This window comes from Microcebus murinus, chromosome 6 (assembly GCF_040939455.1).
Source record: "Microcebus murinus isolate Inina chromosome 6, M.murinus_Inina_mat1.0, whole genome shotgun sequence".
Lineage (NCBI taxonomy): Eukaryota > Metazoa > Chordata > Mammalia > Primates > Cheirogaleidae > Microcebus > Microcebus murinus.
In genome coordinates, this window is record NC_134109.1 from 107,096,557 (window position 1) to 107,122,774 (window position 26,218).

General features: G+C 37.0%; 2 protein-coding genes across 12 annotated transcripts in view; one reads left to right on the forward strand and one right to left on the reverse strand.

Annotated features, from left to right (window-relative positions):
• The window catches only part of MYO9A (myosin IXA), a 257,752-nt gene that overhangs the window by 205,705 nt on the left and 25,829 nt on the right, over positions 1-26,218 (reverse strand). For 9 of the 11 annotated variants that reach the window (XM_076004523.1, XM_076004524.1, XM_012768294.3 and 6 more), the window contains exon 2: positions 10,185-11,096. In XM_076004523.1, coding sequence (XP_075860638.1) covers positions 10,185-11,024 — 840 coding nt within the window. In that variant the 5' untranslated portion in view covers positions 11,025-11,096. Of the gene's footprint in view, positions 1-10,184; positions 11,741-18,446; positions 18,527-26,218 lie in introns of those variants that run through there. The other 2 variants (XM_012768283.3, XM_076004518.1) reach the window with 2 other exon arrangements.
• Positions 6,109-7,121, forward strand: LOC105873395 (uncharacterized). The gene is given in 2 exon segments (XM_020286069.2): positions 6,109-6,567; positions 6,617-7,121. Coding segments are annotated over 2 exon segments (873 nt in total). The 5' UTR covers positions 6,109-6,153; the 3' UTR covers positions 7,076-7,121.

Here is a 26,218-nt window from a genome sequence, read left to right on the forward strand (position 1 = left end):
AAGCCACTGGCCTAGCCTAACCCATTCGCATATGTGAAGAAACAAAACTAGAAGTGACAGAGTTAGAGATGATTCACGGGAGAGCTTTTGCTTTTTTTCCCTACTATAATGATCTCATGAGAATGGCATGCTCTCTAACTCCAAAAACCTAAAGCAGTCATTTGTAGAACACCTCCTAAATGCAAAGCTATATATTCTAAACTGTAACTGTGCAAAGTGCACATATAAGGACACACACACATACAAGACAGGCTGAAGAGGTAAACTAAGTTGATGCCCCAAAAACTATATCTCTACTCCAGTAGTTCTCAAAGTGTAGTCCCAGGACCAGAAGCATTAGCATCACCTGAAAATTTGTAAGAAATACAAATTCTTAAATCCTTTACAAAACTACTGAATGAGAAACTCTGAGGATAAGGTCCAGCAATCTGTTTTGATAACCCCTTCAAATGGTTCGGATGCAAGCTAAAGTTTGACACCCACTGCTCTTATTATGGATGCAGTTAAATTTCTGTGAAATTACATTTTATTGAGTATTAAATTATTCTATAGTGATAGTAGCAAACATATAGGTTCATGAAAATCTCTAGAAATATCCCTTATGAATGTTTAGATTCCACTGTACCTAAGTAAAGGACCAGAAAAGCCCAGGCTCTCAACCACCACCAAACCACCTACAAGCTATATATACACAAAAAAGCTTCGCAACTGTGAGTTTTGAATGCCCAGAATAGTTTCTCCATTCTGCCCTTTCCATCATATCAAGTTTTTTCCAAGGAAATTAGAAAAATCACATACCACAGATGCATAAAATGTAAAAGGTTGATTTCATCAAAGAAATATTCATTTAAATGTCAAATGCTTTATATTTTGACAAAATTTGTTTTAAAAAAAAGAAAGACTTAGAGATATGAAATATGGATATACAACGTACTACTTCTACTCTCATAATTTGCCACTTTTGATCCTACCCAACGTTACAATGTCAACAGCCAATCAGAGGCTTTCCTTCTACTTAACCTTTGGAATAAAATTCTATCATTACGAAAAATCATCTGGGGCCATTATGAGAGAAAGCCTTGCAACAGACAATTCACCAAAGAGGTTATATGGATGGCAAATAAGCATGAGAAAGTATTTCAACATCATCAGCTACTAAAAAAATTCAGTTAAGATCACAATGAGATACCACTAAATACTAATTAGAATGGCTAAAAGAAAAATTAACAACGCCAAGTGCTGCTGAGGTTACAGAAAAACTGGAATGCAAAACAGTACAGCAACTCTGGAAGACAATCTGATAAAAATACTGATTAAATACTGACAATCTGATTAAAAATACTCTTACCATATGACCCAGCAGTCCTACTCCTGAAGTGTTTATAGAGAAATGCAAATTTATGTATACACAAACATCTAGGCACAACTGTCATTATCAACTTTACTTGTGACAGCAAAAGCTTGGAAATAACCAAAATATCCATCAACAAATGAAGGCTTTAACAAACTGTGATACATCCATAGAATACAATACTACTCAGCAGTAAAAATAAACAACCAGTTACTATATGTAATGATCTGGATGAATCTAAAAGAAATAATGTTGAATAAGAGAAGTCAGTTTCAAAACTTTGCATATTATATGATTCCATTTATATGTCACTCTCAAAGACAAAAATCAGCAGCAATGCAGAGCAGACAAGTAGCTGCCATGAGTTATGGGAGAATAGCAGAGCACAAGGCATGAATATAAGAAATAAGAGGTAGTTTTCTGGAGTAGTGAAACTATACTGTATCCAGATTGCACATAGATGGTTATACAAATCAACACATTTTAAAATGCACAGAATTTTACTGTAAAATTATTTCTTTAAAAAAAAAACTTTTAGGCCGGGCACGGTGGCTCACGCCTGTAATCCTAGCACTCTGGGAGGCCGAGGCGGGCGGATTGCTCGAGGTCAGGAGTTTGAAACCAGCCTGAGCAAGAGTGAGACCCTGTCTCTACTATAAATACAAAGAAATTAATTGGCCAACTAATATATATATAGAAAAAAATAGCCAGGCATGGTGGTGCATGCCTGTAGTCCCAGCTACTTGGGAGGCTGAGGCAGCAGGATTGCTTGAGCTCAGGAGTGTGAGGTTGCTGTGAGTTAGGCTGACACCATGGCACTCACTCTAGCCTGGGCAACAAAGCGAGACTCTGTCTCAAAAAAAAAAAAAAACTTTTAAAACTCCTGAAAAACAGCAATTCATTAAAGAATGAAGGCAAAAAAACCCCACAATTTCAGACATACAAATCTTCATGATGAAAATATTCATCACAAGCCAACCTGCACCAAAAGAAACATTAAAGGAAGTCCTTCAAGCAGATGGAAAATGATATATTAAAATGTGAACCTACATAAGAATGAAGAACAGCAGAATGGCTACCACATGAGTAAACATACAAAATATTTTTTATTAATTAAATCTCTTTATCATTGAGAGTGAGGTTAGCAAACATGGCAGAGTAAGAACCTCTGAAAATCCTCTCCTTAAAAAAACAAGAATGCTAACAAAAAATGTCAAAGTCAATTTTTTAAGAACTCTGGAAATTAACCCAAGACTTGCAAGAATTCTTGGTAGGAGGGCATTTAATCAAGGAAAACCATTGAGTCTTGGTAAGAAAAACAGATATTTTAGCTAGCCCCACTCTCTAGCTCCACACTGATGAGAAAAATCAACATCCTACAGTGATGGGGGTTTTTTTGTAAAAGCATCCCAGAAACCATTGGAAAGATCAGAATAGGGTCAGGCTATTCCAAAGCCCTGTTCCCCCAGAGAATCATCACTATTTGACTTATCTGGCATTTCCCTGGAAAATTCACCCAAAGGATTGTCTTAATTTAAACTTACTCAGAAATCACTCACTGAGCCTCTACACACACACACACACACACACACACACACACACACACACCTGCCAACCATGTGTGTTTGTGAAAAACAATCAGAGGCAATTGTTTGAAACACTGCAACTGTGGCAATAACATGGTGAGGCTAAAAAACAAAAAAACAAGCCAAGGAGAAAACTTAAAAGCATGTATGAAGGGGCTTTGAAAAGATCTGAAATATTTCTGGGCATGTCAAAGACCATCTGCATGCATAGCAAAGATCAGAGACTTACGTTTGAACTCTATGTAAGCAGGAAGTAAAAGGAAAGGCAGAGATGAAAACTACCTTCCTGAGTGCTGAAAAGGTATCCCAAAAAGCACACAGAACCTTATAGGAAAGACGGGGGGCTGTAATGCTTCAAGGCATTTAAAAAACTCCACATCCAATCATAGCTTTCTCACTAAGAAAACTGAATGAAGTTTTTAATGGTCTCATGCAATTTCATAGCCTCACAGATAAAAAGAATACAGACCTTACAGAATTAGTTCAGAGAAATCATGAAACAACCAAATAGCAGTAACAAAAACAATAATCACAAAGTCTGGCAAAATCTCATTTCCAGAGGTGTCACATTATTACCTATTACAAATATCTAGTTTTTATCAAAAAATTAAGAGATATGCAAAGAAGTAATAAATTATGAGCACAGGAAAATTTAAAAAACAGCAATACATAGAAACTGTCCCTGACAAAGCCCAGATGTTGGATTTATTAAGCAAGAACCTTATATCAGCTATTTTAAATATTTTCAAACAACTAAATTATGACGCAAATGCCTTAAAAATAGAGAATATCAATAAAATGGTAGAAATTATAAAAATTATAAAAATTCAAGTGTTTAAAAGTATATTAGGCCAGGCGTGGTGGCTCACGGCTGTAATCCTAGCACTCTGGGAGGCCGAGGCGGGCGGATTGCTCGAGGTCAGGAGTTTGAAACCAGCCTGAGCAAGAGCGAGACCCCATCTCTACTATAAATAGAAAGAAATTAATTGGCCAACTAATATATATATACAAAAAAAATTAGCCGGGCATGGTGGTGCATGCCTGTAGTCCCAGCTACTCGGGAGGCTGAGGCAGAAGGATCACTCAAGCCCAGGAGTTTGAGGTTGCTGTGAGCTAGGCTGATGCCACGGCACTCACTCTAGCCTGGGCAACAAAGCGAGACTCTGTCTCAAAAAAAAAAAAAAAAAAAGTATATTAACTAAAAAGAAAAATTCATTAAAGGGGCTTACGTGAAGTCATAAGCAAGTAGAAGAATCAGCAATGGATCAAAGAGGATATCATAAGGAAAATTAGAAAATAGTTTGAGAAGAATGAAAGCAAAAACACTACATACCAACATTTATGGCACACAGATAATGCAGTGCTTAGAGGTAACTTTATAGTTGTAAAAGTCTATATTAAAAAAGAAGGTACACTGAGATTTGTGTAAAAAAAAAAAAAAAAAAAAGAAGAAATATACAAAGAACTCAACAGCAAACAAAGAAATTGTCCCATAATAAGTAGGCAAAGGATCTAAATAGATACTTCTCAAAAGACGACATACAAATGGTCGACAATGAAAAACTGCTCAACATCACTAATCATCGGGGAATGCAATCCAAAATCACAATGAATTATCATTCTACTCCAGTTAGAATGGCTATTAAAAAGACAAGAAATAACAAATATTAGCAAGGATGTAAAGAAAAGGGAACTCATACACACTGTTTGCGTAAGTGCAGTTCTAAAATAGTACTACCACATGATCCGGCAATCCCACTAGTGAGTATTTATCCAAAGGAAAAGAAATCAGTATATCAAAGGGATAACAGGCACCCTCATGTTTATTGCAGCACTATTCATAATAGCCAAACTATGGAATCAACCTAAGTGTCCATCAACAGATGAATGGATAAAGAAAATGTGGTGTATCTACAAAATGGAATACTGTTTGGCCATAAAAAAGAATAAAAGACAGTCATTTACAGCAACATGGATGGAACTGCAGGTGATTATGTTAAGTAAAATAAGTCAGGCACAGAAAGACAAATATCACATGTTCTCACTCATATGTGGAAGCCAAAAAAGTTGATCTCACGGAGGTAGAGAATAGAGTGACAGTTACCAGAGGCTGGGGTGGAGAGTGAAGAGAGGTTGGTTAATGGGTACAAACATACAGTTAGACAGAAGAAATAAGTTCTAGTGTTGGATAGCATAGTAAGGTGAGTATAGCTAACAATAATTCATTATATATTTTAAAATACGTAGAAGAGTTGAAATGTTCCCAATACAGAGAAATGATAACTGTTTGAGGTGATGGATATCCTAAATACTCTGATTTGATAATTATACATTGTATGCATGTGTCAAAATATCACATGTATCACCCCCAAATATGTAAAATTATCATGTATCAATTTCTAAGTGTTTTAAAGATTTCAAATCAATAAACTAACCTGCCACCTTAAGAAAACAGAAAAGAAAAAGCAAACAAATGTGAAAGCAATCAGAAGGAAAGAAACAATAATAATCAGAGGGGGAAATAAATAAAATAATAAAGAAAATTAAAAACCCAAACATTGGTTCTTCAAAAATATCAACAAATTGGCAAAACTTTAGGTACACAGACCAAAAAAGAGAGAGAGAAAAAAAAGACTCAAATTACTAAATTCAGGAATGAAAAAAATAAATATAGTACAAAATATTGAAAGACTAAAGGACAAAAACCACATGGTCATCTTAATAGATGCAGAAAAGGCATTTGACAAAAGCAAAACCCTTTTATGATAAAAAATACTCAACAAACTATGAAGAATAGGGAACTTAACCTGATCAAGGACATCTATTAAAATTATAAGCTAACAACATACTTAATGGTGAAAGAAAAAAAGCTTTCTCTCTGTAATCAGAAAGAAGACATGGATGGCTGCTCTTGCCATTTCTATTGAAGACTGTACTTGAGTTTCTAGCCAAGGCAATTAGGAAATAAAAAGAAAAAAAAAAGGAATCCAGATGAAAGGAAGAAGTAAAACTATTTCAATTCACAGATGACATATATATATTCTCTTGTATAGAGAATAGACAATGCTAAGAAATATATTTAAAAATATTAAAACAGAAGCCCCCGGTGAGACTCTACCGCCACCACCACCACGTCAGTAACACAAACCTAGAGTCTAGGACTCGAGTCCACCTGGTCCTCACTGCCTGCCAGCCGGCCCACGCCCCACCACAGCCATGGACACCATCAAGAAGAAGATGCAAATGCTAAAGTTGGACAAGGAGAATGCCACTGACCGTGCTGAGCAGGCCGAAGCAGACAAGAAGCAAGTTGAGGACCGCTGCAAGCAGCTGAAAGAGGAGCAGCAGGGCCTCCAGAAGAAGCTGAAGGGGACAGAGGATGAGGTGGAAAAGTATTCTGAATCCGTGAAGGATGCCCAGGAGAAACTGGAGCAAGCCGAGAAGAAGGCAACTGACGCTGAGGCATATGTGGCCTCCCTGAACCGCCGCATTCAGCTGGTAGAGGAGGAGCTGGACCGGGCACAGGAGCGCCTGGCCACTGGCCTGCAGAAGCTGGAGGAGCCTGAGAAGGCAGCTGATGAGAGCGAGAGAGGAATGAAGGTCATTAAGAACCGGGCTATGTCCTCGTTAGTATAGTGGTGAACAAAAATAAAAAAAAAAATAAAAAAAAAAAAAAAAGAACCGGGCTATGAAGGATGAGGAAAAGATGGAGCTGCAGGAGATGCAGCTGAAGGAGGCCAAGCACATCACCGAGGATTCAGATCGCAAATAAGAGGAGGTGGCCAGGAAGCTGGTGATCCTGGAGGGAGAGCTGGAGTGCTCAGAAGAGAGAGCTGAGGTGGCCGAGAGCCGAGCAAGGCAATTGGAGGAGGAACTTCGAACCATGGACCAGGCCCTCAAGTCTCTGATGGCCTCAGAGGAGGAGTATTCCACCAAAGAGGATAAATATAAAGAGGAGATCAAACTGCTGGAGAAGCTGAAGGAGGCTGAGACCCGAGCAGAGTTTGCTGAAAGGTCTGTGGCAAAGCTGGAGAAAACCACTGATGATCTAGAAGAGACCTTGGCCAGTGCCAAGGAGGAGAACGTGGAGATTCACCAGACTCTAGACCAGACCCTGCTGGAACTCAACAACCTGTGAGGGCCACCCTGCCCCGCCAGGCTACAGTGGCTACCCCAGCCCAATAAAACTGATGGTATCAGCAAAAAAAAAAAAAAAAAAAATTAAAACAAATAAACTTAACAAGTTGAAGGAGACAATAGCAATACACAAAACTTAATTATTTATCTACTAGTAATAATCAGAAAATTAAACTAAGGAAAATAATGCTATACACAGTAGAATCAAGAATAATAAAATACATTGGGAAGAACTTAACAAAATGTGTTAAGATGTGTATACTGAAAATTTTAAAATATTGTTTTAAAATATTATTTTAAAAACTTAAAAAGACCTAAATGAATGAAAAGACAGCTGTGCTCATGAGTTAGAAAACTTAATATTGTTAAGATCTATAAATTCAATACAATATCTATCAAGCCTTAAAAGACTTTTGAAGAAATGAATGAGTTAATCCTAAAATAAATATGGAAATTTACCAAAATAAGTGAGGACTGAAAATACCCAAAACAATCTTGAGGAAAGAAATTTGGAAAATTCACAGTTTTTTGGTTGTTTTGTTTTGTTTTGAGACAGGGTCTTGCTCTGGTGCCCAGGCTAGAGTGCTGTGGTATCAGGGTAGCTCACAGCAACCTTAAACTCCTGGGCTAAGCAATCCTCCTGCCTCAGCCTCCCAAGTAGCTGGGACTACAGGAACACCACCACACCCAGCTAATTTTTTCTATTTTTAGTAAAGACAGGGTCTCACTATTGCTCAGGCTGGTCTCGAATTCCTGAGCTCAAGCAATCCTCCCACCTTGGTCTCCCAGAGTGCTAGGATTCCAGGTGTAAGCCACCACTGTTTACGCTTCTTGATTTCAAAACTTACTATGAGGCTACAATCAAGACCATATGGTACTGGCATACAGACAAACATAAATAATAATGGATTAGAACTGAGGTTCAGAAATAAACTCTCACATTTATAGTCAACTTATTTTCGACAAGGGTGACAAGAAAATTCAATGGGGATAAAATAGTCTTTTCAAAATATGGATATACACATGCAAAAGAGTAGTATTGTTGTGGTTATTATTATTATTACCATATATGCATTATTCATCAGGGATCCAAGTTACGTAATAATCCATCCTAAAAACATTCTCAGGAACCTATCTCATCCATAACCCAGGGACCACCTGTATACATGTCAAAAATGTATCACATTGCATACTTTAAATAATGTGCAGTTCACTGTATCTCAATTATACCTCACAATATCTCTTAAGAAATAAAAAACTGAGTAATATTACCTTTTCCTTTCCAGACTTAAGTGTATTCTCTTTCTTTTTTTTTAATTGACAAGTAAAAATTGCATTATTTATTGTGTACAACATGATGTTTTCACGTATGTATATACCATGGAATGGCTAAATTAAGCTATTTAACACATGCATTACCTCATATACCTATCTTTTTTTAATAAGAACACTTAAAATTGACACTCAGAAATTTTCAAGTATACAATATATTATTAACTATAGTCATCATGATATACAACAGATCTCTTGACATTATTCCTCCTGTATAACTAAAAATTTATGTCATTTGACCAATATCTCTCTAATCTCACCACCCTCCAGTCTTTGGTTACCACTATTTGACCCTCTTTTTTTCAAGACTAGTCAAGTGCAGTAGTAAGAAGGGGGAAAGTAGTAGAACAAGGAATTCAATCTGTAACTGCCTTGAACAATCAAGTGAGGTAACTCACTACCTTCAGTACTCTCTGTTTCCATGCATTCAACTTTTTTAGATTCTACATATAAGTGAGATCATGTGGTATTAGTCTTTCTGTATTTCTTTCGACATCTGATAGTTTTACTTATAAAATATCCCATCCCACAACTAAACATGTTTTTCCCATATACTCCACATTTTTACAAACGAAGCCTTAAGAGTTTCAATGCCAGGCACAGATGTTAAGGTACAGAGATACAAATAGAATGGAAAGAATATTTTCAACAACCACCTACTTCTACAACTCAATTACAAACAAGACTCCTTCCCCTGCTTTCTCCCTTTATAGGGTGATATATGACTCTAGTAATCTTTTTCTTTGCATCATCAATGACCCAAAGACACTCTAAAAAAAAAAAAAATTCCCACTGTCACACCCTTCTATCTTCCATACTGCCATTTTTGCTTTTCCATCTTTTAGTTCCCCTTGGTAACCAAAAACAATGTCTACATTTCTATTTAGTTTTATCTTATCTTCTCATATCTACCAAGAATTTTTTAAAAATATGTTTAAGAAGCTGGGCATAGGGACTCACACCTGTAATACTAGCACTCTGGGAGGCCAAGGTGGGAGGATTGCTTGAGCTCAGGAGTTCGAGACCAGCCTGTGCAAGAACAAGACCCCATCTCTACAAAAAATAGAAAAATTAATTGAGCATGGTGGTGCACACCTATAGTCCCAGCTACTTGGGAGGCAGAGGTTAAGAGAATCGCTTGAGCCCAGGAGCTGGAGGTTACAGTGAGCAATGATGACACTACCGTGTTTCCCCCAAAATAAGACCTACCCATTAAATAAGCCCTAGCAGTATTTCTAAGCATTTGCTCAATATAAGTCCTACCCAGAAAATAAAACCTAGGGATGGACGTGACTACCCAGCATATCTGCACAACCCATGCATTTCATCGCTGAGTGGTAAAGAAGACGAGAGATTGGGGCCAATGGTTCTAAAGGAAATAGAGTCGCAAGAAATTTAGGATGGAATTCAGGGTTTGGAGAGTTATGATGATGTTCCAGAAGAAGACGACTTAACTATATTTGAATAAATGTAGATTGCTGTACCATACTTAAAAAAATAACATATCCCCTGAAAACAAACCCTAGGGTGTCTTCTTGAGGAAAAATAAATATAAGACCCTGTCTTATTTTCGGGGAAACAGAGTACTGCACTCTAGCTGAGGCGACAGAGCAAGATTCTGTCTCAAAAAAAATAAGAAAAGTGACAGACAAGGTGGCAAGCACCTGGAGGATAAGGAGGGAGGATCACTTGGAGTCCAGGAATCAGAGACCAGCCTGGGCAACAAAGCAAGACCTGTCTCAGAAAAAAGAATAAGAAAAATATTTCTATACACTTACCTCAAGTACTGGTCCAGCTCCAAGAATAATCTGTTCTACTCCACTGGCAAATCCTTTCTGACTGAGAGCAGTAAGGTGGTGAATAAGAAAGTTTGTGCTTTGAGTTTTCCCAGAACCACTCTCTCCTGAAATCACAATGCACTGATTCTTTTTACGCTGAAGCATGGCATGATAAGCTACATCAGCCACAGCATAAATATGGGGCTCAAGTTTTCCCAATTGGTGGTTATCATACATTTTGACATATTTGGGGTTATAAATAGGAAGAAACTTGAATGGGTTAATAACTATTAGAATACTGCCAACATAAGTATAAATTTTTTCATGCTTAAAGCGATTTCGTAGGTTTTCTAAGAGAGTTTTCTCATTCAAATCAGGCAAGCTACATAAATCATCAAAGTCTTTCTGTTGTGGCTGTGGAAGAAAACCCCGTTCCATCATCCTGCGACGTTCTTCCGTTACCCGTAGCCATGACTGAAGGTTACCATAATGGATTGATCCATCAAGGTTTTTTTCTCTCAGAAGAAAGCGGTAGTCTTCTCCACTCAAGCGATTTTCCAGAGCCATTCGTGGCCATAACATCATTCGCTGAACTGGACAGTCTGTTGGATTGAGTATCCATTCTTCTCCACCAAATTCCTTTACCTCTGCTAGAACGTAACATTTTGTTTTGTCAAGATGAAGCCTGTTTATAAGAGAGTCAATCACCTCAGCAGCTGTGGAGTTTTTCCTGGCAGGAATTGGACAGTAAATCGTTCCTTCTGAAATTGTCCCAGGATATATACGTAATGTATGTTCATTATCCTCAAAGCGTCGTCTTCCTACATCACTTATATTCATATTGGATCCTGTCCCATCAGCATGGATAGTACATGTTCAAGATCGTGCAAATCATTTTTTTTGGCAAAAGAACTGTAACATAAAAGTTGTGAAACATTTAGAAGTAATATTACACATTGCTTTCTGATGCTCAAGAAACAAAAGACTTAACAAACATATTGATTGCATCTTTTAGAACACATAATCCTAACTCTTAGTACAGAGACAATCTTGAAAACAGACTCATTGAGACAACATAATATTAAGGTTCATTGTTCAAATCTGAGCACTTTCCAAAATACCAACAAATCAAAAATATGTATTTTAATGTTTTATTATATTAACAATTCAAAATCCAAAGAATACAGACAAGAGTTTTTTCACCTGCTACCTCGAATGTTCCTAAAGTACTTGGGATTAAAAACAAGTTCTTTCTTTATACTTGACAAGCTTCGCTCAAGAATGGATTAAGATAGAATAATAATTGGGACACAACATGTTGTCTTAAAAAAAAAAAAAAAGAAAAAAAAAATAAGATAGAATAATAACACAAATCTAATCACCTTGTACCCAAACTCTCTTCAAGGAAAATGCAAAAACAAGAAAGAATGTCTTCACTCTGACGTATAACCATAAAGAAAAAATAAATAAATAAATAAATAAAAAAAAGAAAAAAAGAAAGAATGTCAGCAATGCAACAAAAGTTTTATAAAATTCATTAAAAACAGTTAAGAAGATGAGATAAACAAATTAAACCAACTAAAGTTAAAATCAAGAAAATAATGAGAGATATCTGCTATAGAAATAATAAATAAGACATATTAAAGGAATTCTGGTCTCTGACTTTCCTCCTGCAAAGTGGGGAGAAGACAAGGGTTTGACAAAACCAACAAAAAGATGCTGCCCATGACGTGCTGAGCAAATTTGACAAAATTATACACCTAGGCACCATTACAAATTTTATTCAGCCTCCCTTTGTCCTTCAATGCTACTATTCTACCTTTTCTCTTTTTCCTTTTAATTTTTTATTTATAATAATTATGGGTATATAATAGTTGCATATAATAATGGGGTACATGTGATGCTTTAATATACACAATGTGTGATGATCGACTCAGGATATCTGAACATGCCAATTCCAGTCTTTCAGTTATTTTAAAATATACAATAAGTTACTGTTATAAACAGTCATCCTATGTGCTACCAAATACTAGATCCTATTCATTCTACCTAACTATATTTTTGTACCCATTAGCCATCACCACTCTATTCCCCTTCCCAACTACTGTTCCTAGTCTCTGGTAACAATCAATCTACTCTCTATCTCCCTAAGTTCAATTTTTTAATTTTTTAGCTCCTACACATATAAGTGAGAACATACAATAATTGTCTTTTTGTGTTTGGCTTATTCACTTAAGATAAAGACCTCCAGTTTTATCCACGTTGCTGCAACAACATGATTTCATTCTTTTTTATGGCCAAATGGTATTCCATTGTGTATATGTGTCACATTTTCTTTATCCATTCATCCATTGATAGACACTTAGGTTGATTCCACATCTTGGCTATTGTAAATAGTTCTGCAATAAACATGGGGCTGCAGATCATCACTTCAATATATTAATTTCCTTTCTTTTGGATATATACCCAGCAGTGGAATGGATAGATCACATGGTAGTTCAAGTTTTAGTTTTTGAAGAACTCCATACTATTCTCCATAGTGACTGTACTAATTTACATTCCTACCAACATTCCTCATCCTGGCCAGCATTTGTTACTGCCTGCCTTTTGGGTAAAAGTCATTTTATCTGGGATGAGATGACATCTCATACTTTTGATCTGCATTTCTCTCCATATATAAAAACCAACTCAAAATAGATTAAAGGCCAGGCATGATGGTCACACCTGTAATCCTAGCACTCTGGGAGGCCGAGACAGAAGGACTGTGTGAGCTCAGAAGTTCAAGACCAGCGTGAGCAAGAGTGAGGCCCTCTCTACTAAAAACAGAAAAAATTAGCCAGGTATCTTGGCACACACCTGTAGTCCCAGCTACTTGGGACATCAAGGCAGGAGGATCACTTGAGCCCAGGAGTTTGAGGTTGCAAATGATCTACAATGACATCACTGCACTCCACCCAGGGCAACAGAGTGAGACTATCTCAAAAAAAAAAAAAAAGGATTAAAAAGAGTTAAATCTAAGACCTGAAACTACGAAAATCACTAAAAGAAAACATTAAAACAACAGGGCAGGTAACCAAAATAAAAATGGACAAATGGGATCACATCAAGCTAAAAAACTTCTGCACAGCAAAGGAAACAATCAACAAAATAAAGAGACAACCAACAGAATGGGAGAAAATATTTACAAACTATCCGTCTGACAAAGGATTAATAACCAGAATACCTAAGGAACTCAAACAACTCAATAGGGAAAAATCAAATAATCTGATTTAAAAATGGGCAAAAGGTCTGAATAGATATTTCTCAAAAAAAAAAGAAACCCACACAGAAATAGTCAAAAGGTATATGAAAAAATGCTCAACATCACTAACCAGAGAAATATTCTTTTTAATATAGCCATATTCTATTCCTTGTAAGTATTCTGCATATCCTTTCAATCTTCTCAAAACTCCACAGCATTTCACACTTCTAGAAGAATGATTTCAACTTTTACACCCGAGAAAATATTGATTTTCTTCAAATGGTTTCTCTAATTCAAAATTTATTCCCATTGTCATCTCATCTCTATTCTTCCACTCCTGCCTACAGAGAAAATACATCCCACATCCTTTGCAGGGCTAATGAAACCTATTTCTTATCCTCCTCATGAATAATTTGGCCCATCAAAATATACTCTCCTGTGTTATCAATCTTTCTCTTTTTACTTATTTCATCCTTTAACATATAAAGATATTATCAAAAAAAATGAAAAATACCTTCAGTTACTTCCCTATCATACTACCACATATTATTATCCAAGTCCTCTTATCAAGAAACTAGTTTTTTTACCTTGTTCCTAGATGATCTTTCAAACACACAGATTATAGAACATATAAAAATCAGCATATATCACGCCTGTAATCCTAGCACTCTGGGAGGCCAAGGCGGGCGGATTGCTTGAGGTCAGGAGTTCGAAACTAGCCTGAGCAAGAGCGAGACCCCGTCTCTACTATAAATAGAAAGAAATTAATTGGCCAACTAATATATATATATATATATATAATTAGCCGGGCATGGTGGCGTATGCCTGTAGTCCCAGCTACTTGGGAGGCTGAGGCAGGAGGATCACTTGAGCCCAGGAGTTTGAGGTTGCTGTGAGCTAGGCTGACGCCATGGCACTCTCTCTAGCCTAGGCAACAAAGTGAGACTCTGTCTTAAAAAAAAAAAATCAGCATATATTAAAAAGAGAAGGCAGGGCGCAGAGGCCCACACCTGTAATCCTAGCACTCTGGGAGGCCCAGGGAGGAGGATCGCTCAAGGTCAGGAGTTCAAAACCAGTCTGAGCAAGAGCGAGATCCCGTCTCTACTAAAAATAGAAAGAAATTAATTAGCCGACTAAAAATATATAGAAAAAATTTGCAGGCATGGTGGCACATGCCTGTAGTCCCAGCTACTTGGGAGGCTGAGGCAGTAGGATCACTTGAGCCCAGGAGTTTGAGGTTGCTGCGAGCTAGGTTGACGCCACTGCACTCTAGCCCAGGCAACAGAGTGAGACTGTGACTCAAAGAAACAAAACAAACAAAAAAAACCCCACATGTTGGCGAAGATGAACTCTTGTACACTGTTGGTGGGAATGTAAATTAGTGTAACCACTATGGAAAACAAAATGGAGATTTCTCAAAGAACTAAAAATAGAACTACCAGCGATCCCATTACTGGGTATCCATCCAAAGTAAACGAATACCTGCACTCATATGTTTATCACAGCACTATTCACAATAGCAAAGGTATGGAATCAACCTAAATGTCCATAAACAGAGGACTGGATAAAGAAAATGTGGTATACGCAATGGAATCCTACTCAGCCATAAAAAGAATGAAACCATGTCTTTTGCATGGTCATGTCTTCTACATGAATGGAGCTGGAGGCCATGATCTTAAGTGAAACTTCTAAGACACAAAAAGACAAATATCTCATGTTATCACTCATAAGTGAAAGCTAAATAACAGGTATACATGGAAGCAAAGTGTGGAATGATAGACAATGGAGACTAGAGAGGTGGGTAGATGATGGGAGGTGGCTTGGTGGGTACAATGTGCATTGCTACAGTGATGGAGGAACTGAAGGCCTTGACTACACCACAATGCAATATATCAGTGTAGGAAAATTGCATTTGTACCCTATGAGTATATAAAAATTTTTAAAATTTAAAAATAAAGAGTAAGCCTGGTGTGGTGGCTCACGCCTGTAATCCTAACACTCTGGGAGGCCAAGGCAGGAAAATCGTTTGAAGTCAGGAGGTCAAGAAAGAGCCTTCAAAACAGCAAGACCCTGCTTTTTATTAAAAATAGAAAAAAATCAGCTGGGTATGGTAGCACACAACTGTAGTCCTAGCTACTTGGGAAGCTGAGGCAGGAGGATCACTTGAGCCCAGGAGCTTGAAGTTGCATATCCCATTATATGACTCTACCACTATATAGCAATCCACTGTCCTTCTACTGAACACTAGGATGTTTCCAATATTACATTATTAGGACAATGCTGTAATTCTTGCAATTCTTTTTTTTTTTTTTTTTTTTGGAGCCAGGGTCTCCTTCTGTCATTGTGGCTAAGAGTGCAGTGGCACAATCAGAGTTCACGGCAGCCTCAAACTCCTGGGCTCAAGCAACTACTGCCTTGCCTCTCCCTCCAACCCCAAGTAGCTGGAACCACAGACATGTGCCACCATGCCCCGTAAATTTTTCTGTTTATTTGTAGAGACCTGGGTCTAACTCTTGCTCAGGCTGGTCTTGAACTTCTGGCCTCAAGCAATCCTACCATCTTGACCTCCCAGAGTGCTAGGATTACAGGCATGAGTCACCACACCCAGCTTGCAATTTTTATACATGTTTCCTCATGTGCCTTTGCTAGAATTTCCCTGGGCTTCTTATTTAGGAGTTAAATCACTAGAGTTTAGGCATCTTCAATTTTACCAAATATTATTAAGTAACAAAATACTCTCAAAAATGACTGTTCCAATTTCCTATTTCACAACCATTGTATGAGAATTCATCTTGTCTCCTTGCCAAAAGTTAGTATTGTCAGACTTGAGTTTCTGCCAATCTAGTGTTAAAAGATATCCCATTATTTTCATTTGCATTTCCCTGAGTACTAGTGAAGATGGGCAATTCTAATCCTCTAATTTGCCATTTGGGCTATGTTGCTCATTCATTTTCTTTTCTTTTTTTATAAATTATCTTATCCTTATTGGTTTATATGAGTTTTTCATATATTAATATCCTAGATATTAATCAGTTTTCAGTTGAATGTGTGGCAAGTGTCTTAACTATTTCAACTGCCTTTTGTTGTAGAGAAACTTTCATTTTTAATAGTCAAATTTATTGATCCTTTACAGTTTATGTTTTGTTTCTTAGTAAACAACATCAACAATTATATAGATTTCAGTTTCTTGAGCTAAAAGAAAAGAAACAAACAAAAAAAACAATTATAGTTAACTCTTATAACATGTTTATTTGTTTTTTTTTATAAGTACTTCACATGGATTATTTCATTTAATCTTCACAAATCCTCCCTGGAGGTTGTTTTACCACATCATCCTCATTTTACAAATGGGAAAACAAATGCAGAAAGATCATATAACTTGCCCAAAGTCATAACTAGAATGTGTTTGTAGAGTTGAGATTTGAAGCAGGTAGTCTGGCTCTAAAGTCTACATATTTTTAACTCCTGGTATAGTTTTTTAAAAATCCTTCCTTATCCTTAGGCCATAAAGTTATTATCCCACATTTTCTTCTAAAAGGCCCATGTTTTGCTTTTTTCATTTAAGTCTTTAAGCCATATAGAATTTATTTTCAATATGCTATGAAACAGGGGTCTTAACTTTTTTTACTTCTACTCAAATTAGCAACTGAACCAGCACTACACTGAATAGTCTATTCTTTCCCCATTAATGACAAAATGTCATCTTTGTCATGTAGCAAATTCCATGCACCTATTAATATGTTCTGGGCTCTGTATTCTGTTCCATAGGTTTATCTGTCCATCACTGAGCCTATCTTAATTACTACAGTTCTATAATAAATTTTGATATCTGAAGGGCATATTACCTCAGTTTGTTCTTCTTTAATGTTACCTTGGCTATTTTACTCAATTATAAGAATTTTAAGATCAGTATGTTGACTATTATGAAAAAATCCTTTCAGTATTTGACAATGCATTGATCTTACAGATTAATATTTAAAAAACCAACATCTTATTGACTCTTCCCATTCATCAACACCATGCTGTTGGATTTTCAAAATTACAATTACTGTATTTTCACTTCTAAAGTTTCTGTCATTTTCATATCTACCTGATCTTTTACTATGTATATTTCATAATTGTTTTAATTTAAGGGCTATTGCTCCCTTACTTTTCTCTTTGAAAATTCTAAATATGTAATCTAATATTTTTCAGGCTAACATTTTCATGTCATCCAGACTGAATTGCTCTTATTTTTTTTTTTTAAGTTTAGAAACAACAGAAATTTATTTCCCATAGTTCTGGAGACTGATAAGTCCAAGATCAAGGGACCTACTAATTCACTGCCTGGTGGGGGCCCATTTTTTGGCTTATGGTACGTTTTCACTGTGTCTTTACATGCTGGAAGGGCTGAATCACTCTTCTGATTATTGACTTTATTTCGTATTTTCCTTAGCATTAGATGGCTTCATATGTTTGAGAATTTAGCTTTACAGCTGCACTTTTGATGGAGATTTTTTACTTTTCATATACATACTTGAGAACCCACTGTTTCCTACTTTTTTATTAGCAAAATAACCACAATAGCATAATCATATTAAATCATTTTAAAACTAACAATTTTTGATATTAAATAATCAGTCAGTGTTCAAATTTCCCCAATTATCTCATAAGTATTTTTCTTACAGGTGATCTAACTGAATCAGGGGATTTTGCTCTGCAGTAACAGTAAGGATAGACTCTGGGGTTAACAGGTTCCTAGTTGTAGAGCTATGTTTGTTCTCCTGAATTCCTAGGTATATGGCTTCATATAAGCTATGGCCTCTGGCAGGAGAGCAGCAAAGCTACTTCTGACAGCCAGGGAAGTTGTGTTCTATACTACTCCAGGAGATGCACTGAGTAACTACAATCCAATCCCTAAAGTTGTATAATATGGCAGCCCAAGAACTAAACTTAGAAACATCTTTTTCAAAAGAGGAGTCTTGTCCTGGCCCATGGTTTCCAACAATGACCCCAACTCCAAGTATATCTCTCCCCCTTACCTCAAAGAAGCCAAAACCTCAGCTGCTTTATCTGTAGACCCAGCAACAGCCTCACTCAATGCACATGTTCTATTCTCTTTCTGCAACAGAAATATTTTATCTTTTTTGAGACCCATTTATATCAATTTGGTTTTCTCTTTTTATTATTTTATCAATCATTAGTGTTTTAAAAAAGGGAGTGTCTCAAAAGACCACTTATAAATCCATTTTGATGGCAAGCAGTCCTTGCTAAACTGCTTAAAAGATCAACATTTTTTTTTTTTTGAGACAGAGTCTCGCTTTGTTGCCCAGGCTAGAGTGAGTGCCGTGGCGTCAGCCTAGCTCACAGCAACCTCAAACTCCTGGCTCAAGCAATCCTCCTGCCTCAGCCTCCCAAGTAGCTGGGACTACAGGCATGCGCCACCATGCCCGGCTAATTTTTTTTGTATATATTAGTTGGCCAATTAATTTCTTTCTATTTATAGTAGAGACGGGGTCTCGCTCTTGCTCAGGCTGGTTTCGAACTCCTGACCTCGAGCAATCCGCCCGCCTCGGCCTCCCAGAGAGCTAGGATTACAGGCGTGAGCCACCGCGCCCGGCCAAGATCAACATTTTTAATTCCCAGGCATGAGCATTCATCAGAATCATCTAGAGAACTTTTTAAAAATATTCATTTCTAGGCAAGATAATAATTCTACACTAGAAAAATCTAGGTAATTCTGTCATTGCTCATCCCAAGAATAGTATTTAGGAATCACTGTATTCCCAAATATTTGGAAACACTCTCTAATCGCTTGCCACTCTCAAGCTACAGAAAATGCTCTTTGAAAAAGGTCATCAGCCGGGCATGGTGGCTCATGCCTGTAATCCTACCACTCTGGGAGGCTGGGACAGGGGGATTGCTCAAGGTCAGGAGTTTGAAACTAGCCTGAGCAAGAGTAAGACCCCGTCTCTACTATAAAAATAGAAAAGAAATTAATTGGCCAACTAATATATATAGAAAAAATTAGCCGGGCATGGTGGTGCATGCCTGTAGTCCCAGCTACTCGGGAGGCTGAGGCAGCAGGATTGCTTGAGCCCAGGAGTTTGAGATTGCTGTGAGCTAGGCTGATGCCACGACACTCACTCTAGCCTGGGCAACAAAGTGAGACTCTGTCTCAAAAAAAAAAAAAAAGAAAAAGTCATCAATTACCACAGAGCTGCCAATTCCAAAGGCCCCTTTGTCAATCTTCATCTTAACACATCACACTATAGCATTTGACTCCTTGTTCTTGAAAACTGCCCTCACATAAGTTACAACGTTTTTCTTGTAATCTTCCTGCTAGGCTTACTGTTTTTTTGATTCACGCTTACAGCTCCTTTTCCATTACCTCATTTTAAAAGTAAAAACTCTCCAAGGTTCTGGTCTCAACCTAGTGTTCTGGATGATTTTATCCAGTCCTCTATCTATAATTCATTCCTTAACCTATCATCTACATCATCACCTATCATCTGCTTTTGTACTACAATGGCAGAACTAAGCAGTTGTGACAGAGATCATATGATCCACAAAGCCAAAAAGTTTTACTATATGGTCCTTTACAGAAAAAAATTGCTAGCTGGGCACAGTGGCACACACCTATAGTCCCAGCTACTCAGGAGGCTAAGAAGATTGCTTGAGCCTGGGGATTTGAGTCCAGCCTAGGCAGAAGGAAGAAAGGGAGGAAGGAAGGGAGGGAGGGAGGGAAACAACCAAGTTTGCTGACCTCTGTTCTAGGGTAGCTGCTAAAATATTTCTTTAAAGTATAACTTTCCAACTAGTACAGTGAAAAAAAATGGAATGATAAAAATAATCACTTCAAAAGAAAGGAGAATTCTTGGGGGAAAAGTCAACAGATGGAACAAACGGAAAGCAAATAGTAAATTTCAAAACTAAATAAAACAGTAATTGTATTAAATGTAAATGCTCTGGTTAAAAGATAAAGATTGCTAGACCAAGTTTTTAAAATTCAACTACATGCTGTTTTCAGACACATATCTATAACCTGAGGATACAGAATCTCGAAGTTTAAAAAAGGAGAAGCTATACCATGTGAATACTAGCCAAAAGAAAGTTGGTAGAACCAAAATAACCTCAAGCAAAACAGGAAAATAAAGTAGAATTAAATATCTCTTAAGTTCCATTTAGCCCTTCCATACTATTATTTTAGGTCTAAACCTGGAAACAGAGGAAGACTAGAAGTTATGGAGGAAGTGATAAAGTGGCAAGTAAGTAGACTATCAGGTGTTGATCAAATCTGCTATAAAGAAAAGAAAGAGAAATTGTGTCAGTGAAATGTTTATTAGATAGGGGGCTTGTGAACGTAAATGTATAATTATAAATAGGATCAAGTAGAGAAATATAAACTAAAAACTGAAGAAAAAGGTCTAACTGGTAAGGCAAAGTTCCTTGGTAAGCAAAACTAAATGAGTTAGCTCAAAAGTAGATAGATGGCTGGGCATAGTCACTCACGCCTGTAATCCTAGCACTCTGGGTAGCCAAGGTGGGAGGATCACTTGAGGTCAGGAGTTTGAGACCAGCCTGAGCAAGAGCAAGACCTCGTCTCATTTAAAAAAAAAAAAAAAAAAGTAGACAGATGCCTCTCAGAAAGAAAGAAAGAAAGAAAAAAAAAGACACTATTTATTTTACTGAAAGAATTAAAGAAAAAAAATGTGAGTAACGAAACAGATTACAGATTTTGAGGTAAGATGTGACAAGAGCACATGTAAGCTGATCTTCATCACTAGATAGTACATAGGAGCCCAAGTTTTACCTATAGATCAATTGCCAAGTAAAAGCCAAATAGGGTGCTGAAAGAAAAGAGTATTAGTATAGTATTTCAACTGAAGAAAAGGTGATGGGTGAAATGAATTATCAGATAGGTATATTGGTTTAGCTAGCCAGAAAGTAATCTGTACCTTCTTCTGGTGAATGTACTGTGTTTTCTTTTGAAAGACTTTCTTTTTCCTTGTCATCTGACATACTTTGAGTGAGCTGACCTCGCTCTCCAAATGAGGGGGAAGGGGGATATTAGTGGCTGATCACTGAAATTCTACACTGGAACTTTTGCTGCCACCATTGGGAAGGAAGCATAATTTTTTTCACGAGAGCTGCTAAGCTAGAAAAATGTAAACCTAGAGCTGCTGGCAGCCATCTTCCCTGAATGCACAGAAGCCCCCTCTCTGCAATAAAAGAAAATGTAACTAACACACACAGCAAAGCCTTATCAACATATTTGGGACACTGTATCCAGCTGTGCCTCAAATAAGCTAGACCACTGAACTTCTTTCCTTATGCCAATAAATTCTCTTTTATTCCCTGAGCCACTTTGAGTTGGGTTTCTGTTCCCTCTAATGAAAAGAACCCACTATAACAGGTAGCAATCCATTGCAATACCCCTTAAGAATATAAGTATCCCTCGTTATCCACATTCCTGATTTCCAAAAATCTCACAATCTAAATACAAGAACCAAATACATTTGAGTAAACTTCTGAATATTTCCTTCATTATCTTTCTATGCTATCCAAACTTGGGGAATCAAATAGATTCAAATAAGGCGATACCCCCTGACATTCAAATTCAATATCCAAACTGAAGAAGTAAACAGATTTCAACAATGAGAAAATCTTGTTATGTTAACCATGCAGAAATATGGAAAGGAATCTATAAGATCAAATTTTAAAATGTAGAAAATTGTATATAAAGGCATACATATATAAAAATGCATTAAAAATTTGGGCTTTGGGGAAATCTTAAGTTTTCCTTTTATAATTTTCACCAAAGTTTGACATACATTACCTCATTTGAGTTCAACAGAGTTCTCTGAGACAGAATAAACTATTACCTTTCAAATCAGAAAATTAAGGCCTAAAGAGCAAAAAATCTATGAGAATTTTCTTTATGATAAAGATGGCATTTCAAGTCAACAGGGAAAAAAGAGATTACTCAAAAAATGACATGGGGATTACTGACTGCAAAAATAAAACAAGCATGTAAAGAATTAAGTGCATTACTGGCAATTCTATAAATAAAATTATTTAATATTCTTTTTATTCCCTATCACAATGTAGTTACTTCAAAATATATGCTACCAGAGAGAAACAATGTAGTGAGACAGTTGCTGTGGTCAGTAGGGTGTGGTTCAGAATAGACCAGTTTATGATGTTACTCACTGGACCAAGTTAGAAGGCACTAATTATAGAGGAAAACTGTGGTGAAGAAAAAAACAGGGAATACAGAGTTTCCTTTAAATTAGAAGTTCAGTTAAAAAGATAAAAAAGAAGTGACTAAAGATTTTTAATGCAGTGCTCTGTACAATGTTTTGCAGTATGTTAATAAAATTTAATTTCCAAAAAATATATATTAATGTTGTTTTTGCTTTTTTACCAAGTTCTTAAGGTTGTTTTCCAAGGTAAAAAAAAAAAAAAAAAAAGTATCTCTTGATACTTGCTTTATCACAGGGATCTACTGATGAAAGTTATGAGTAGAACCATACATTGTCATTCAGTAGCAAGAGAAGCAGAAGAACTGAATCAAGCAAATGTATTTTTAAAAAATTAAGAATCTCCCATCCAAGTACTAACCAGGCCGGGCACAGTGGCTCACGCCTGTAATCCTAGCACTCTAGGAGGCCTAGGCAGCAGGATTGCTCAAGGTCAGGAGTTCGAGACCAGCCTGAGCAAAAGCAAGACCCAATCTCTACTAAAGACAGAAAGAAATTAGCCAGGCAACTAAAAAAAGAAGAAAAAAAATTAGCCAGGCATGGCGGTACATGGCTATAGTCCCAGCTACTCAGGAGACTAAGGAAGGAGGATCCTTTGAGCCCTGGGAGCTAGAATGACGCCACAGCACTCTAGCCCAGGCAACAGAGAAATTCTGTATCTCAAAAAAAAAAATGTGAAAATTAAAAATCTGGCCAGGCGCAGTGGCTCACGCCTGTAATCCTAGCACTCTGGGGAGCCGAGGCAAGTGGAATGCTTGAGGTCAGGAGTTCAAAACCAGCCTGAGCAAGAGCGAGACCCTGTCTCTACTATAAATAGAAAAGAAATTAATTGGCCAACTAATACATATAGAAAAAAATTTAGCCGTGCATGGTGGCGCATGCCTGTAGTCCCAGCTACTCGGGAGGCTGAGGCAGCAGGATTGCTTGAGCCCAGGAGTTTGCAGTTGTGAGCTAGGCTGATGCCACGGCACTCACTCTAGCCTGGGCAACAAAGCAAGACTCTGTCTCAAAAAACAAAAAAAAAAAATTAAAAATCTAACTTTCCCATTGAAAAAAATGACTCAAAGCAAAGGCCTCATAGTACCTACAGAAAGGAGAACACTGTACTAACAAGGCAAGCTCCATTTGAGAAAACATTTCTGATTTGCCTATAGCTGTAAATATCATGGGGAGAGAGCTATCAACAATTTGAATTTATTTTAGACAAATAACTATGGGAAAATGGTGCTCAAGACCTAATATTCACATTTCTTCACTCTTTAGTGCTTATAATTAAAATGTTCCACCAATATAGTCACTACCATAGTAATATGTAATCATGTATGTAAACATGTATGTAACTTATTTAGATATGTAAATATTTATGTTTTTTAATTTTACAAATTATGTACGTGGTAATGATTTTCTTGTTTTCAAAAGGCCCCAAATACTCTTTTTACAAACCCATTTCCTCCTCTTCCTTGGCACACAGCTAAATTTCATTTCCCAACCTTCCTTGCAATTACATGTGGCCATGTGACCAAGTCCTAGACCAATGGTATGTGGGGCAGAGGTGATGTGCATTTCCTACATGCTGAGCCAATAAAAGCCCTGAAAAGGATCTGCCTTTCCTAGTCTGCTGAAGACTGGAAAGGATCCAGGGAAAAATTCTGAGGCCCTAAAGGATACAGAGCCACTAGATGTAAGGAGTCACTGCCCACCATCACCCCGCCCTATATCGACCTACACTGGATTGTGATGTAAACGACAAAACATTTATTGTATAGAACTGCTAATATTGGGGGGTTGTTTAGGTATAGCAGTTAGCATAACCTGACTAATGTACCACTATAAAAATTTTTCCAAACCCTCTACTATAAGGAATCCTATGAAGAAATTCCTTTTATAATCTATAGGTAGGTATTATAGGTCTGCCTTTAAAATATATCCTAAATCTAACCTTTTCTTATCATTCCCATTTCTATCATTCTCTCACCTGGCTTTCCTCTTCACACAATAGAACTGAAACCTGTTACTGTGGTCTAAAAGGACCTACATAATCTCACCCCCTCAAACTTTACCTTTCTCTCACTCTACTATACTCAAACCTCACTTGTCTTTATTGTGTTTTTAAGCTTATGATTTTTTCTTTTTCAAGCATTTTATTTTTTTATTTTTTTGTTGTTATTTTAACATATTATGGGGGGTACAAGTGTTAAAGTTATGTATATTGCCCATGCCCCCTCCCCCCCTCGACTAAGAGCTTCAAGCGTGTCCATCCCCCAAATGTTGCACATCTTACTCATTGTGGTTGTATATACCCATCCCCTCCTCCCTCCTCCCACCTGCCCGACACCCGATAAATGTTATTCCTATATGTCCACTTAGGTGTTGATCTGTTAATACCAATTTGCTGATGAGTACATGTGGTGCTTGTTTTTCCATTCTTGAGATACTTTACTTTGTAGAATGGGTTCCAGCTCTAGCCAGGAGTATACAAAAGGTGCTATATCACCGTTGTTTCTTAAAGCTGAGTAGTACTCCATGGTATACATATACCACATTTTATTAATACACTCATGAATTGATGGGCACTTGAGTTGTTTCCACAGATTTGCAATTGCTTCAGAACATTTATATTCCCTTCCTGCTCTCTCTACCTGAACCTTCTTTCATATGAGGCCTCTGCTCAAATGAAAATTCCTCAGAGAGGCTTTTCTTTACTACCTTACCTAAAATAACACTCTATCCCCATCTTCCATCACTCTATTCCCCTTATCCTGATTTATTTTTTATCAGAGAAGTTGGTATACTACCTAAAAATTATTATTTATTTGAGTTTTTTAATTGTCTAACTTGCTCATTAAAAGATAAAAGGTTCCTGCCTCTAGGAAGCAAGAAAAAAAAAAAAAAAGATAAAAGGATTCAGCTTTTTCATCACTGGCAGCCACAACTAAATATATATATATATATTTTTTTTTTTTTTTTTTTTTTTTTGAGACAAAGTCAGCCTAGTTCAAAGCAACCTCAAACTCCTGGGCTCAAACAATCCTTCTGCCTCAGCCTCCCGAATAGTTGGGACTACAGGCATGTGCCACTATGCCTGGCTGATTTTTTTTTCTATTTCTGATAGAGATGGCGTCTCGCTCTTGCTCAGGCTGATCTTGAACTCCTGAGCTCAAACGATCCACCTGCCTCAGTCTCCCAGAGTTCCCGGAATATAGGCGTGAGCCACCATGCCCGGACAAAAATATAATTTGTTGAAGGAATAAGCAATTTAACATATAAATTAATTAATGCTTTTTAAAAATCATTTTTATTGCTTAAGGTAGTCACTTTACTAAATTTCACAACTTTTTTCCCTTTTTCCTATTGACTTTCTCATCTATGTTCATGCATAATATATATATACTGCTTTGACTTCCTTTAAGAGCTGTTTTCAGTAATAATTTGAGAATGTCTGACTTTTTAAAAAATGAGCAAGTTGGCCAGGACACTGGCTCACCCGTGTAATCCTAGCATTTTGGGAGGCCAAGGTGGGAGGATCACTTGAGGTCAGGAATTTGAGTTTG